The sequence below is a fragment of the Bombus vancouverensis genome, chromosome 10 (assembly GCF_051014615.1).
Source record: "Bombus vancouverensis nearcticus chromosome 10, iyBomVanc1_principal, whole genome shotgun sequence".
Lineage (NCBI taxonomy): Eukaryota > Metazoa > Arthropoda > Insecta > Hymenoptera > Apidae > Bombus > Bombus vancouverensis.
In genome coordinates this window covers 2334215-2349355 of record NC_134920.1, presented here as the reverse complement: position 1 = coordinate 2349355, position 15141 = coordinate 2334215, and the positions used below count along the sequence as shown (strand labels likewise).

The following is a 15141-nucleotide window of genomic DNA, read 5'->3' as shown; positions in this document are numbered from 1 at the left end:
GCTGAAAAAAGTCTGTCATGATCCATGTAGGAAGATTAAACGGAAAAACCGAGGACGGTGTATTACGTATTGCCAACAGAACGTCAGTGTCGTGTTTCCATGTTAAAAACTAAGCTTAAAAACCACCGCAAACTTTGACATTGCCGTCGCGTGTAATTTTGGACTTTCGAACAAAAGAGGCGAATGAAGTTGTAATAAAGCGGATAGACCGTACCCCGTAAACACGTCATTTTTCATCCGATGTTTTTCCAGAAAACAGATTTCATTCTCACCGACGAATTTATATGAGATATCGAGTTGGTGGTGCTTTCGAAGTGAAACTGGTGCATGGTGAAACTGGAACGAACTACATCTTTACCTCTGCGATTCGTCGGTTACTCGAATAATTCACATCGATGAAACGATCGGTGTGCAGGAAGCCGGTGATTGTGAAAGTTCCGCGGCGCGTTGAGATCAAACCCTCGAATTCGCAATTAAAATTGTTCGAAATTCTACCAGTCGACAGACAGTCGGCCACGTACTTAACCGTGTTCTTCATTGATGATTAGAAGGGAAAGAATGGTAAAACTGGGCGAAGAGAGGTGAGCGAATCGAAGCTCGCGGCTCCAGATAAGAGAGAAAAAGGTGTTTTAACGAGTAGACTGAGACGGTGGTGGCTCGTGGTGATCGATCCGCGTTATTTGCGGTGTATAATAGCGACGCGAGTGGGCCCAGCGTCAATTTGTCTCGCTTCTCACTAAGAGGTAGCCGGTCGACGACGAGGATTCATCGATCGATCGATCGGCGTGCGCGGGCCACGCGTATTGCTCGTGGACACCCGCTTGCAGCGTGCTGCTGTTCCTACCGTCACCAACCATGCATCCGCGATCATCCGAATACGGTTGTTCCGGCATCGGTGAAGGATCGTCGAGTGGATCGCCGAATTGACAGAGAAGGCTTGCTCTGTTAAGCATCAGAGGCCACGGCAACACTCTCGTGTACGCGTTACCGCCGGCGGGTGTTAATTAGCAGACATGTATGCCCACGTGCACGGTGATAACGGCATGTGCTGTTATCTGCCTACCGTGCTCTACCTCGAACGATACCGTAAGTTCTTCTTTTGTACGTTGTAGCCCTTGGTAGTCAAGAATCCTCGAACTTCTTGTTCAACTTTACCTTTCTCTGTGTATTATCATTGTTGAATTTTTATACAATTTGTTCCGTTTTTAAAACGCGTGGTTAACCGCGAAGATTACAGATAGCGGGAAGGTTCCCGAAGTTATTCTGAAAATTGTGATTTCAACGTTTACGAATATATCTTGAAAAACGAAATCGGATAAATCCGATAATATTGATATATTTGATATGTATCATCGGTAAGCGTGTCCTTTGTATTTGTCCGAGAAACGATTTAAAGTTTACGACGGAAAATAAACATATTTTTGTCTTTTACTTACCGTTTCTTTGTTACGGTCGATAGACGATCAAGGAAAAGGTAACGTTGTTCCGTTGCAAGTTGGTTGCGATACTTTGTGCAAAAAGAAGGATGCAATACCATGAATCCATTTCATGTGAAATACGTTTTCGTAGTTGAACGTAAACGATCAGGGGCTCGGTAGCGAGTATCCTTAAGCGATGGAGTATATTCTTGGGCGTATTAGTTTAGAGAATGGTGAGATTAGCGTTATTTTAAGGCGGCCGGCCTGAGTGCAAAACGAGCAACGAACCGGCGGAAGAGAGCGGACGTTAACACTGGCCCAAACTTATTTAGAGAAAAGATAGCGAAAGGTTTTGCATAATGAAGCAGTTAAAGTACGGCTTTCGTTAACGCGGAGGCGTTAGCCAACGCGGCTCAGGCAAATATTATAGCATGGTAATCGAATAAACGAATGGCGAACCGAGATTGTTCACGCCTTTCGTGTAAATTTGCGGAAATTTATTTTCTCGTCACGGTTCGGCATCACTGGATCGTGTGCAAACTGTTTGATAATTTACTCGATACGCGTCGCTTATTTTTCGCATCGTTTTACGCCGGATTTCGTCTCTGAAAAAATTATAAATCAATCTTCTTGACGATCGGTGACGACAAATTTTTCAAGGGACGAGTTTCAATTGCTTTAGAATATACAAAATACGTTAATTGCGATGCGTTAATTATTTAAAGTGCGTTCGGTATTTGTTTTATTATTGCGGCATAAACAGTTACGGCGGATAAAAAATAAATAGCTTTTCAATCTTTCCAGTTTAGCGATAATCTTCTTTGTTATTCATTTCTTCACCCAACTGGCGCTTCCAACGTTTAACAAAGGAAAGAGACGAGGTGCGACGTATGTCGAGGTTTGAATTGTGATAATCTTTTTTTCGACGCTTGATGATTTATATGGGAATAGTAATCGGTGATAAACGCTGAAATACTAATTAAACTATCGAAATTTAATTCTCGTTAGTTCGTTCAAAAACGTGGATACGTGTTGTGCCGATGAAAATTGCATGTAGTGTTAACATTCAACCATTGTTTTACTAACCGCTCCATTATTGTTTCGACGTTTATTTCGCTGTTAGAGAAGAAATATACTTTTAATTGTCAAGAACGAAGAAAATTGCGAAATGCATGGTAATTATACTTGCATTTTCCTCGGTCCGTTCAAAGTGCAACGAGAATACCTTTGGAACGAATTTAGTTTCACGTTAACCCTCCTTTTAACTTGACGAGGATTCAATGTGCGAATTATATTTCGATGGGACGAGAAAGAAATAGAGGAACGGATAATGTTCATGGAAAATATTTGAGATATTGCAGTAGGGTCAGAGTGTTTGTTTTTACGGCATTTTCAATGGTCGACAATGGAATCGGGACAAATGGACATTGAGATTATCGCGGTTTCACGCTATGGTTGCTCCAGACGACTGCTCGGTGGGCGGAGGATCGTTTTAGCTGTCACGCGCAGAATGGAGATTAAATTGGCACTGTTTGTACGATCGCCTTCGGTGCCCACTTGTGATTGTTCTTTATTATCATTCGCGTAGAATAATGAATGGTCATGTGGAAGAAATAGACTTCGAAATCGTTGGAAACTGTGAATTTTTATGCCTATTCCTTCTGGATCAAATGGAGAGGGCAACGGCTTTTTCCCCCTCGCTAAACTGTGATTTTAGGTAAGGAGCTAACGGGAAAGTTATTGGATCTGGATGAATCTCTGTTCGAGATAAAAGTGCGGGGAATATTGATAACGTATAAAATAATTAAATGGCGTAGACGTGAAAAGACCGGTTCGGATATTATTCAAATATAATCAGTCATGCTTCATTATTCATATCCTGTTCATATTCTTCGATAAAAGTTTCTACGAAATGGCGGAGATTATTGAAGCCTACTTTTTCATTGCGTTATCTATCGACTGAGGAAGAATCGATTCGGAAAACATTCTACCGGCAATCACGATCTTATAGCCTATATGTTATCCTAAGGACGTTTTCGATCTACTGATCCCTTTGATCGTTGGACTAAGATCATTCACTGGAACAGGGACATTGTGTAAAGGCTCGTGTCGACTCGATCCTAGAAAATTTCCAATAATTTCTCAACTTTCCATAAATGCTACTGGCTTCTGGCTGACTTTTCAAACCGTGAAGCGAGCCAGCTGCATTTTGATTCAATTCGATCATCCTAGGATTTCTTAAATACGACGGAAACGTATTTCGTATTGGTCTTTCGATTAATCGTTTCGTGATAAACGGCGGCTGTTTATCATAATAAAGAATATCTGATACTCATTCCCTTCCTATGCATTCTTCGCGGGAAGCAATTTACGATTCTCGGTGGAGATACCGTGCAACATTTTTCCACTTTACTGTCACGGTGATGGCACGAACAGAAAAAATTGCATGAGTTACTGTCAAAACCGCAGCTCGTTATAAGAATCCAGATTTTGTGGCTCCCTGGGAATCTTTTCATTACGCGAAGTAGTTTAATCGCTATATTCTGCCACTGCTAGTTTTGTAATTTCAGTATCAATGTTAATTCATAGAGATGATAAAAATAATAATAAAGCTAGGGGTATAAAGTTAGGTAAATGTGTTTGATATTTCGTCCAATTTTCAGGACCTTAAATATTGACCGAGATATAAACTTAAATATTGACACGCGTTAGCATGATGGAAACTCGCGTTTAGCGAAATATATTTATTCATTCCAACGTGTATGTATAATTTATGCCTGAATGGTATGAAACTTCTGATACTAAATTACGGGTACGTCGCTCATGCAAATTGAACGCGGTCGGGGGCCCGAGGATGCAAATGTACTACCTCCCGAATGTATACCAACGTGCCGAACAAATGAGTTAGATAATAGCAAGAGAAAAGTAGGGGACTCGCATAGGGAAGAAAAGGGAAGAAAAGATCGCGAAAAGGGAGAAAGAAGGAAAGCATCAAGTGGAAAAGCCGACTGGATGTCACGGATCCGTTTTCCTTTCCTGACAGCGGTAACGTGCAGAACCTTACCAGGAGGAACATAAAATTCTTCCTCTCTATGTGGAACGTAGGTATTCCTTCTTTTTCTCTCTCCTCCCCTTTTCACCTTGCTTCGCTCCCAGAGTTTTCTTTCTTCGTGTTCTTTTCACATTGATTATTTTCTTTCACGTTAAAACTGGCATTAAATTGATTACGTTATTAAGTTTCGCTTGCCCATGTTTCATTCTAGAGCCGTGTTAATTAGAAAACTCGCGAAACCACATGAAGCTTATTACGCGGAAGGAAGATTTAAAACATATCGCAATTCTCTTTTTTTTCTGTGTAATCTACGGTGTTTTATATGTGGATGTTTTGTATTACGTTCTAATGAAAATTCTTGCGAAAGAAGAAAAATTTTCTCATACTTTTCGATACTTCGGCGCGTTGGTTTTTAAGTATTCGAAAGGTTTTGTCGTCATTCACGGAAGAGATATAGGAGGAAAAGTGGCACGGAATATTAAGGGGAACGGAATTACTTTTTTATCTCGACTTAACGTCAGCCGATCGACTCCCCAAAGGAAATTTATTACCTTTAATTTTTCTCGTTTTTTCTTCTTGAGTCACGGCTGAGAGGTTTGATATTTTCTTGCGATTTTCATCCCGGTTGCTGGCAAAGAATTACTTTCTACTCAATGAAGATGACGGCCTATCAAATGGATCTTTTCAGTAATGCATGAAGGAGAAGTCTCGAACGCTTTAATAGACGACGTAGTTTGACACATCGATAAAAATGGAAGAAAGATAAAAAAGAACAAAAGATAAGACTATTAAACCTTAATTCAAAACTGATACCTATTGTACCGATATATTCTCTGTAAAAGATTCGATTCACCGTTCAATATAAGATTCCTTTCGCTTCTCTTTGAATTTTTAAGATCTTCTAAATGGAACTTGCTTCCATTTTCATTTCTATATCGAAATTTCCTCTTCCTTTTCCTAGAAATTGTGTTCGTAATAACGTGTTGGCAGAGAAGCAAAATAAGGAAGTAATGAAATGTACCAACAATTTGCTAACCAATTAACAGAATTGTATCAGCACTAAAAAACTATTTGAGAGCATACGAGTTCGTTTATACAATTTTGTTGTCTTTTTCTACATTTCATAGATGTTAACCCATTTATTAATAGATGTTTAAAATTAAGACAATAATCTGTCTTCTTCTCCTATATCCTATTCAAGTATTTGAAGTTAATCAGGATTTTAGAGTATGGACGGTAAGCAGATAGATTTTATATAATAGCAAATTGATATACGCGTCTTATAGAATCGAAAAAAAAAATGAAAACAAATTTTTTTAAATCTCTTTGGTAAAAAGATTTTGTGTATCGATACTTGTAACTTTATTTCCCGCAGAAAGCATTTCGACTTTCTGGTAATGTATATTAAATATTTGGAAGTATCGGTATTTTCGTATACGCTGTCCCTTTTGACTAGAATGCCAAGCCAATCTTTCATCCTACAAAACCATTTCCTTTAACGCGAATTTTTATCGTGTAAAACAGTTCCTACTTCGCGGAAAAACGAATTTCTCGGATTTCGATGCATCTCCGAGTCACGTTCAGCCGCATTTGTCTCACGCTGGTGTGTTTTCGCGACATGGGAGGAGGTAGGATCCAATTATTCGAAATTTCCATAATTCTAGAACTACAGGGCCCGTATTCCTGTAGCCCGTAAATTCCGAAAATCTGTATTCCGCTGTTCCCTTGTTTATCTTACGCGCCAGACGCCAGTGTCGGTAATATGATGGCCTGGATTAAACGTCTGCGAATTCTCGCGCAACTTCCAATTGATTCGCGTCTAAACTCTCTGCTTTTCGTCCTCCATCGAACCGGAGCTGAATCTCGATCTCCGATCCTTTTCCATTGCTTCGAATCGAATCGAATCGAATCGAATCATGTTCGAAGATTATTCACAGCACATCCGAAACAATAATTTAATCTGTCACCACACCGTTAGATGCGCCGTTCTCTACGTTTGCTCGTTGGAATTTACGATGTATTTAAAGGGCGGTGTTCCTTTGGTACGTATAACGTATATCCGCGGTGGTATATCATGGATCATCGGCCAGAGGGACGTTTCATCCACTATTTTTCATAGAGTTTCGAAATGACAAGCATCGTTCCATTTACGTTTTGTACACGCTTCTATAAAGCATGATAAATGTTCCGGTTTGTGCGGTTTTGCGTGTATCCTATTTGCATAAACTTAGCCCGAAGAATGTTTCGTTTCGCGATATTACGGACGCACGTAAAGAATTCCTACGATTTTGGTTTACGACGGAGGGAGAAACCCGCCCGTCATTCTCACGAACATGAGGTAGCAAGGGCGTGCCAGATAAATTTCACTGTTCATTACTTTAGCCACTTATTCCACATTTGTAGGTTCACTAATTGATTTTCCTTTGTGGAAGATTGGAAGAGAAGGATAAAGATGTGTGAGATTTAACTATCGTTTGATAATTAATTTTTTATATAACTGGTATTCATTGGAAATTGCGAGCTTACACGACCTTTTTTCCTACGAACAAGCTAATGATCAGTTTCAAATATACTAAAAAAACATACTAAATATACCAGCCAGTATTAGGTATTCCAATTGCGATTGAGCAATTTCAATTATATGTGTAAATTATTATCTTTATTATCTATTATAAATTATTATCATCTGTTTATGTTAAAACGAAATTATACGTGGCTGAAAACTATCCTGTCCGTTAACATGATTTTGATCGCAATTCTGTCTTGATTATGTAAAAATATAAAATCTCTATTGCGTAGGAAATCAAGGTTTAATTAATTGTTGTGACTGTGCATTGCATTCTCAATAGATTAAATCATAGTTGCCATGATTTTTCTCGCGTTAAATAAAAGAAAATTTACAATGATTTAAACGCTTCATCGTCGCGATGATTGTGAGAAACGTTGTCGAGACACGAATTCCGTAATTCACTTCGATAATTAGCGTGCTTTAATTAGACGCACGTCGACGAAAAGGGGCGTCCTTTAATTATTGCGTGCGAACTGTGTCACCGGCGCACGTGTTAATGAACGACGAAAATAATAGCGTCTTCGTTCATTTGTTTCCGTTCTTATGGTCGTGTCTTTCGTTTTAATCCAGATCCTGAATTAACGTTCCAGGGAAAGCCTAAATTAGTTTCTGCGTTCCACTCTCTGGACGTTTCAAATTTCTGCTTGACGTTCTTGATGAGCGTTAAGTTATTTTAACACGATATTAAAAGAGAAGGATCATCTAATATCATTTATTAAACATACATTCGTTGTTGCGATTTTATACAAGACACAATAAGATGACAATTTAAATATGATAATTACGAAAGATACATGATACCTATTTTACGATATATAAACCAATGTATCGTATAAGCCAATCTCGAAGTTAAAAAGAGAGGAGGGACAAGCAAAAACAAATTTGCGTTTCCTCCGTTTAACATTATGCTAGGACAGTTCTCATCCTTTCTCAAAAATCGCTTTTCATTAAAAATCCGGCGACCGGTGGCTCCTGTTTCCAGTTGTGTCGTTTACTTAATTAAGTCGTTTGAATTTATTTCGCCCCTTAAGGAAAGAGTTAAAGAGTTTTGAATTTCGCATCATAAATAGAAAGGAAACTCGTTTCTAAACTTGGTCGCGTGAAACGTTGAACGCTTCGTAAATCGTGTTTACAGTCTCGTGTCAACGGTCGAGCCTGTGCTTACGACGGAGAAAAGAATTTTGTTAATTATCGAGGATCTCGTGTAAGAAACGCGTCTTTGTAACTGAAGGGGAAACAGCCACATTTGCTTGAATCATAAAGACGAAAAAAGATGGTCGTGCTTGGCACAGTTTCATTGCTGTTCGCCAAGGTAGATAACTTTACCTATTACTACCTTATTACCCCTGAGAAATTTTCTCCTTATTGCTAAACCTAATATCATGTGGAACTACGTGCAACTATACACCAAAACACAGACACACTAAAAGTAATAATTTGATGTACAGTTTACCAGAGAGTTAATTCAAAATTGATCGTTTGAATACCTTAAGCCGTTCTCTTGGTATTAATAAGTAATATATCGTATGTTTTTACGTAATTTGAGTTCTCGAGATTAAACATATCGGAGAATTCGAAACTATTACAGAATTATATTATAAGATACTCTCGTCACACTGATAACTGACGATTATATCGTATCTTCATTAAATTCGGATTTTTGCGATTTTGGAGATTGAAAAGCAAATTTTTGAAACTGGAATATAGAATGATTTATCTAAAAAGTAGATGGTGCGTACAAAGAATGAAGTTTATATACGTTTATCGTAAATTTATATACGTTTCAGTGTACGTTCAAACGGATTTATGTAAATTTTGCACGCTAACGTTATCGGCACCTAACGCGATTTAAGTTTTACGACGTATATGCCTATAACGCATCACATGTACCATGAAACGTGTATACGTTCTTGTAAAGGGTATCCATACCCGGCTGGGTTTTTTTTTTCGTTTACGCGGAAAGTGGTTTTCCCATTTTACGGTGTACCCGAGACGACGCAAAAATGGAACGCACGGAAAGGAACGCTCGTTACACGTACGTATGCCGAGCTTTTCAGAAATCAAAGTGCCACTTTGACTCTGCACCGGCACGCCGACGTTCTGTTTCGATTTCCAAATTCTCGCGCTTGTTCCGTGAACTTCTTTAATTTACAAGTTTGTTTTCTAAGTGTTTCATTTTAATCGTGAGATTTGTGATCGACAACTTTTTATTTTTGGAAATCGTATCAATACGTATTTATTTCGTTTAACCCTTACGCTGCGTTATTTATTTCTCCAATTATTTTGGAGTAGTTTCGATGTAACGTCCTATTACAGTGTCCAATGTGGCAGCTTAAAGTGTAATATAGCAAATTATTAAACTTACAGTTAACGAATTCGTGAAACAAAGAATTGGCGAAATTATGCTTTAGCTGATGCGATATTCTTAAACACGCTATTCAATGAACATGTTCAGGCCCTCTGCCTTGCAAATTTCAAGCGTTTGGAGCAAAGAAACATCTGCAAATTGGCCTCGAAAAAGCCAAAGGTTGCTTTCGGAATGGAGCATTTATCGGTAATTGGCCCCTTAGCGTTCCCGTTTAACGGAACGGTTAATGATAATTAGCTCAGCCCGTTAGAAGGATCCGCCTAGTTATCTAGAAAATGATTTTTGCGTTACAGCTTATGTCTTTCTTACTTGTTTTCAGTTGCGTGGAACAATGCCGCTATTATCTACTTTTACATTACTAAAATATTACAATATCAAGAGGCTTGGTAATTAGAAATTTACATTCAATCTGAATCCATAACCACATTGCCGAGAACATTATTAAGAAGACGTTTATTAAAATCTTCCAGTACTGACATGACTTTTGAAAGGTATTTAAACGTCCTAGCTTGCAATTTTAATTGCACGTTCTCTCTACCAACAACATAATTAACGATCATGAAACCTTTATTAACCCTGCAGATTGTGTGGCCGTCCTGTCAGATACACGTGAAATCTTTTGACAACTATTTTTGGACAGACATGTTATAAAGCTTGGCGACAAGAGTAGACATTAAACCGAGCAACATTATGCATGAGACATATTAGATTCATTCAACAGTAACGTGTCAGCGGTTTGTACTTGGTCATTGACTCGACAAGATTTATACTCGCGTAAAACGTTATTACACAATGTGTTGAATGATAATCGCATTATCCTCTAGCTTCTAGTGCAATTAATCATATTTTGCGTCTCTCGCGCTACGAGGTCACGCGACGACGATCCATTCTTCCGAGGAAAGTTCTTCGATTCAAAGTACATTTAACTCGAATTCAGACGAAAGGATATCCGTTGCTTGGCGCACAGTTTGGAAGTTGGTGAATTCATCGAAGTAGAAGGAACTCGTGAGTGGTGGGGGTCGATGGAAGGAGAACGAAACCGGCAAGAGTCGTGAAAATTCGCATTATCATCGAACGAGAAACATTTATGTCGTTATTTGCGTGGCGCAGCGCACCGTAATTTTATCTGTTAGCATATTGTGCTACGAACAAAAGAGGGTCGTGAGCTCTCTCGAAAAGGAAGTGAAAGAAGAACGTACGAACGGACAAGAGCTGATCGATCCCTTCTGTAACTTCAGGATTTGCCGAGGAAGTAGTACGAATCAACAAGTGCGCCGACCACTCATTCGCGATTGTCTAAACTATCCGGAAGGAAATCGTCGAGACGATCTGCAGATTTTCAACAATGTTTGAGTAAAACCCGCGGACCGATTATAAAAACTCCTCGTGGTGGATGAAATATTTGAACACGTGAGAAATACTAACGGATGAGCTCTTTGAGGATTATGAATTAAGAAACGACGATAGAGACAGTAATTTCTAAAAACTAATAATTCTTTAGCGTAAAAAAATTAAAATGGGATATTCTTGCGATTTTTACATACAAATTTAAACTATCTATAATCTTTTCCGTGCTTTAGAATGCTCTAGTATTTTATACTTTATACTAATATCCTACTATCTCCATTGGGAACACATTGGTTTTTCCACTATTCTTTGTGAATCAACGTTGAGTGCATATGGGAATCTAAAGTATTTCCTTCTGTTCTTATAAAGTTGCCATTGCCTCTTACCTCGGGCAATGTGAGAGGAAATGGTGACAAAATGGTGTGAAAGTGGCCTGCAGGTGTTCATTGATTTGTTCCTATGTTTTAACTATTTTTACGTGTATTTTTCTCTTTTTGTCTTTTTTTTTTAGATAAAAGACAATTTTTCCGTTTTGAAGCTACAAAGTTCGAAAATATAAAGAAAAATTCCCAGTACCCCTCCCGGTGTTATTTTTTTCTAGTAGAGAATTTCACGTGCACGACGTCCTTGTTATCATTTTGTGTTAGAAATCAGATGCACCTGTGCATCTACGTGTCTTTTATTTCTTGAAATGTTATGCATGCCCTCGTTACTTGTTTCTTTGTGCATGGAACTTTTGTCTTCTCGCGAAAACAAATGCGCGATCTACATTTTAATAGATGTCATGATATTACACAATATGTAGCAAACATTAATATTTATTTTAATTTAAGCATCACGATGATAAATTATACACCACTTAAATTTATAATTTTACGGAACATTTAACGAAATTAACGTACGCTGTGTAGAATACAAGACATTTTAAACTAACATTACTCAGTAGTTACCACGAATTTACATTAATTTCATGATTGCATAGTGTATTCCGCTGCATCGTTACAGTCGGAAGTTCCTTCGTTACGGTCTTTTCCCTTTTCCTCTATTCTTTCGCTCTCTTTGAAAGAAAAGCGATCAAAGGAATGCAATATCTCATTGAACATACAACCATGTTCTTTCAAATTCAATTTTCCGCATATATAATATATCGTTTATTCATATTTAATTCATGACGGAGAAGTTACACAGACTCTAAAGCGTAATTTTCTTTTCAGAAGCTCACAGAGCCCTAGAGCTCCTCGAAGATTATCACGCGAAGCTGACGAGGCCTCAGGACAAACAACTGCGATTGGCCATCGAGCGTGTCATACGTATTTTCAAAAGCAGACTCTTCCAGGCATTATTGGGTAAGCGTTTACAACGACGTTTAACAATTCTCATTAAAAATATTCCTCGGATATTTTTGAAATATCTTCACTGTGCGTTTCATCTGAGAAATACGTTCTCCTACATTCCCAATGTGTTTTAAAATTCGAAAAATTCCGACGATTCATGGAAGATTCAAAGGAAGCGCACGCCTCGTCCCATTCTCTATGCTTCGGCTCAATCTCATCTTATTTATCGGAACTGGCACGTTGCCTCTCGAACGTTTCTCGCGCCATTGTTATTCGGAATAAAGAGCTCTTACCGCACGATTCATTCCGTTCGCATCCTCTTTCAGACGAAAGCTCGTCCAAAATTTTGACCGAGGCTTTGTGCGATCAACGGAAAAAGAGAGAGAGCCAATATCGAGCCTAGCTTCTGCTTGAATTCAAAATTGAACATTCTCACGGATATGCGAGATCCTTCGTGGATTTCTTTGAATACATACTTTCTTAATATCAACTCAAGATCTTTTCCTCATATTTCTTTTTATATCAGCGAGAATGATAACAATCAAGTATCTTTTAACCTACTTTTGAACCTTCCGTTATAAAAGAATATTTTTATTCTAAATTGCTTGCAAAGTCGTCGATTTTTGTCATTAATTATTTTTCATTACACTTTGTTTTCATTAAATATTAATTTACCGTAATGTCTGTCGTGAACAGTAACAACTAAATGAGTTATGACCACGGTGGTATTCTTACAATTAGTCCACGTATATTTTACAACCTTCTGATTTCTTCGAATTTGCAGAATCATGCTGCGAAAGAGTTTTTCAATCATGATGACTTTCAAAATATTCTCTTTTGGTTAATGTAGAAAATTTTCGAACGTAAATCTACCATTGACGCATCACTGGGATATTTTGAAAATGGTAGAACGTTGCGTCGGTTTGTATCCGACAACCGTGGTAACCGTGTAAGTTACTTTGCGTACCAGATTGTCCTATTCCGTCCACTCGGTATAATGCTTCTGCATAGAGGAGATTAGTCTGCTGCACGTGCGACTGTGTCGGTTGCGCCGATGCCGCGTTTCGCCTGTTAGTGCTGATAAACCCGAAACAGCTTCGCCTCGAGAGTCCCATCGGTGACGTGGACAATGGCCGCAAGATTACACGTCATATCAGCTACGCTAAGTACTTAACGAGATTGGAATATTCCGTGAAACACCTGAAATTAGCGTCTTTCTACCAAAGTGATTCAAACACCACCAGCCTTAATTGCTAACAAAATGATATTCGCGTTCGACCAAATCTTGCTTTCTTAAAATCGTTTTCCCATCTTATCAGTGAAAAGTGAATGTTTGAAAAAAAAAGTTTTAGCGCGATTAATCATTATCACAGTCGTTTGAATTGAATTTGCAGTTCAATTTGGAAATATACTTAGTTACGAATGATATTAATTGGACATAAAATTCAAAAGATATTGTATTTGAGTGATTGGATGAAGTATAAAGATCGATCATTTGATTAACTCTGTCCCAAGAATCGATACAGGTATTGTACCTAAGTTTCCATTTATTCTGGCAGCGTCTCTAAAGGCACAGGTAGCTAGATATTCGGAGTAGAGAACGAGGGAGAATTTTTTCAGCAATTTTCTGAATTTTCCATGCGTTCCGTACCAAGTTGCTGAATAGGCTATGTAAATGTGCGTGCGAATATTGCACACATTCTTAATTCAGCTCGCAATCTCATTGCCACTGCATACGAGAAATTTCCATTTCAAGTTGTAACTGCAACTGAAACTCTACTGCTTTGGAAATAACTAAACTAAAAAATATGTACTACAATAAAACAAGTTAAACGTCATCGTTTTAATTAGTTTTTTTCGCGTCGTCACGTTTAAACTTATTATACAATACATCGTATATGTCCTCGATTGCTCATAATTCCGCAAGAGCCCTTTATTACCGTAGCTGGTTTTGAGGCTAACATCATAATTAATGATTCGAAGAAGATTGCTGCAACGTATCGTTGTTCGCATACCACAGTTTCCTGGTCAATGCCCACAAGGTTACGCGTCACGTTGGCAACGCTAAGTACGTAACAAGGTTACAATTTAGAACTAAGCACGTAACGGTGTTATACACCGGTGAACTTAGAGACAGAAGTTTATAGGAAACTGGACGACGAAATAACGACGCCGACTGAAATTGAGATGCAGTGCTCTCGGATATTTGGCCTTCATCAGCAGCGATTGTACTCGGATACGATGTCGCGTCGCGCTGATTTTCAACTTTCCCACAGTATAAGTTTGTCGTTAGCGAACTTACGACAATCACTGAACAAGTGTCCGTGAAACGTAATTCACTGTCAATCGTAGAATGGTTTGACTCCAACTGCTGAATCAGAGTATCTCAAGTTTCAAACCGAAGGAAAAGCAAGAAAGAAGATTAATTGGAATAAAAGTAGTTGGAAAGAGAAACGGGAGATCTATCCCACGCGACTAGAAGAAGATTCTAAATTAATTTACTCGAATGTCACGATAATTGTTGTACAACAGCGCGGCTACGGTTGCAACTGCAGTCAGGTCACCGGGGAACGCCGGTACTTCTGATTTAATTTTCTCTAGACGAACAACCAGATTTTAATTATGTTTAACGCTTTTCCCGTATCTAAAGAATAATTTGGATCACCGGCGCTCACCTTAAGAGTATTTCTCGCGAACGTCTCTCGTGTTTTCTATTAATTGTCGCGTTAATGGAATGCATTGTACACCAGTACTAACACCTTCGCGTATTTATGGAATTATTTTTCCTGAAACACGTTATATTCTTCACGCTTAGACGATTTAATAACCGAGTTGAAGGCAACAGGCAGAGAGGATTCGCATATCTGGAAATGTTTCCGGCAAATTTGTTAAAGATACGTGACACAGGCTCGCAAGGTACTCGTGCCTTTCCTTTGGTCAGCAAACTCGAAGATAATTCGAGAGGCTGTACCGCTATTTTGGACGAGTTAAAATTCTCGAGTAGCTTTGGACGAGTGCTCTCAATTTATATCTCGTCCTCCCCTTCGTTCGCT

General features: G+C 38.5%; 1 protein-coding gene across 7 annotated transcripts in view; it reads left to right on the top strand.

The window, feature by feature from the left end:
* Window positions 1–15141, top strand: part of dlg1 (MAGUK family member discs large 1) — a 530145-nt gene that overhangs the window by 58349 nt on the left and 456655 nt on the right. For 6 of the 7 annotated variants that reach the window (XM_033338872.2, XM_033338869.2, XM_033338867.2 and 3 more), the window contains one exon: window positions 11969–12100. In XM_033338872.2, coding sequence (XP_033194763.1) covers window positions 11969–12100 — 132 coding nt within the window. Of the gene's footprint in view, window positions 1–998; window positions 1087–11968; window positions 12101–15141 lie in introns of those variants that run through there. The other variant, XM_033338871.2, reaches the window with a different exon arrangement.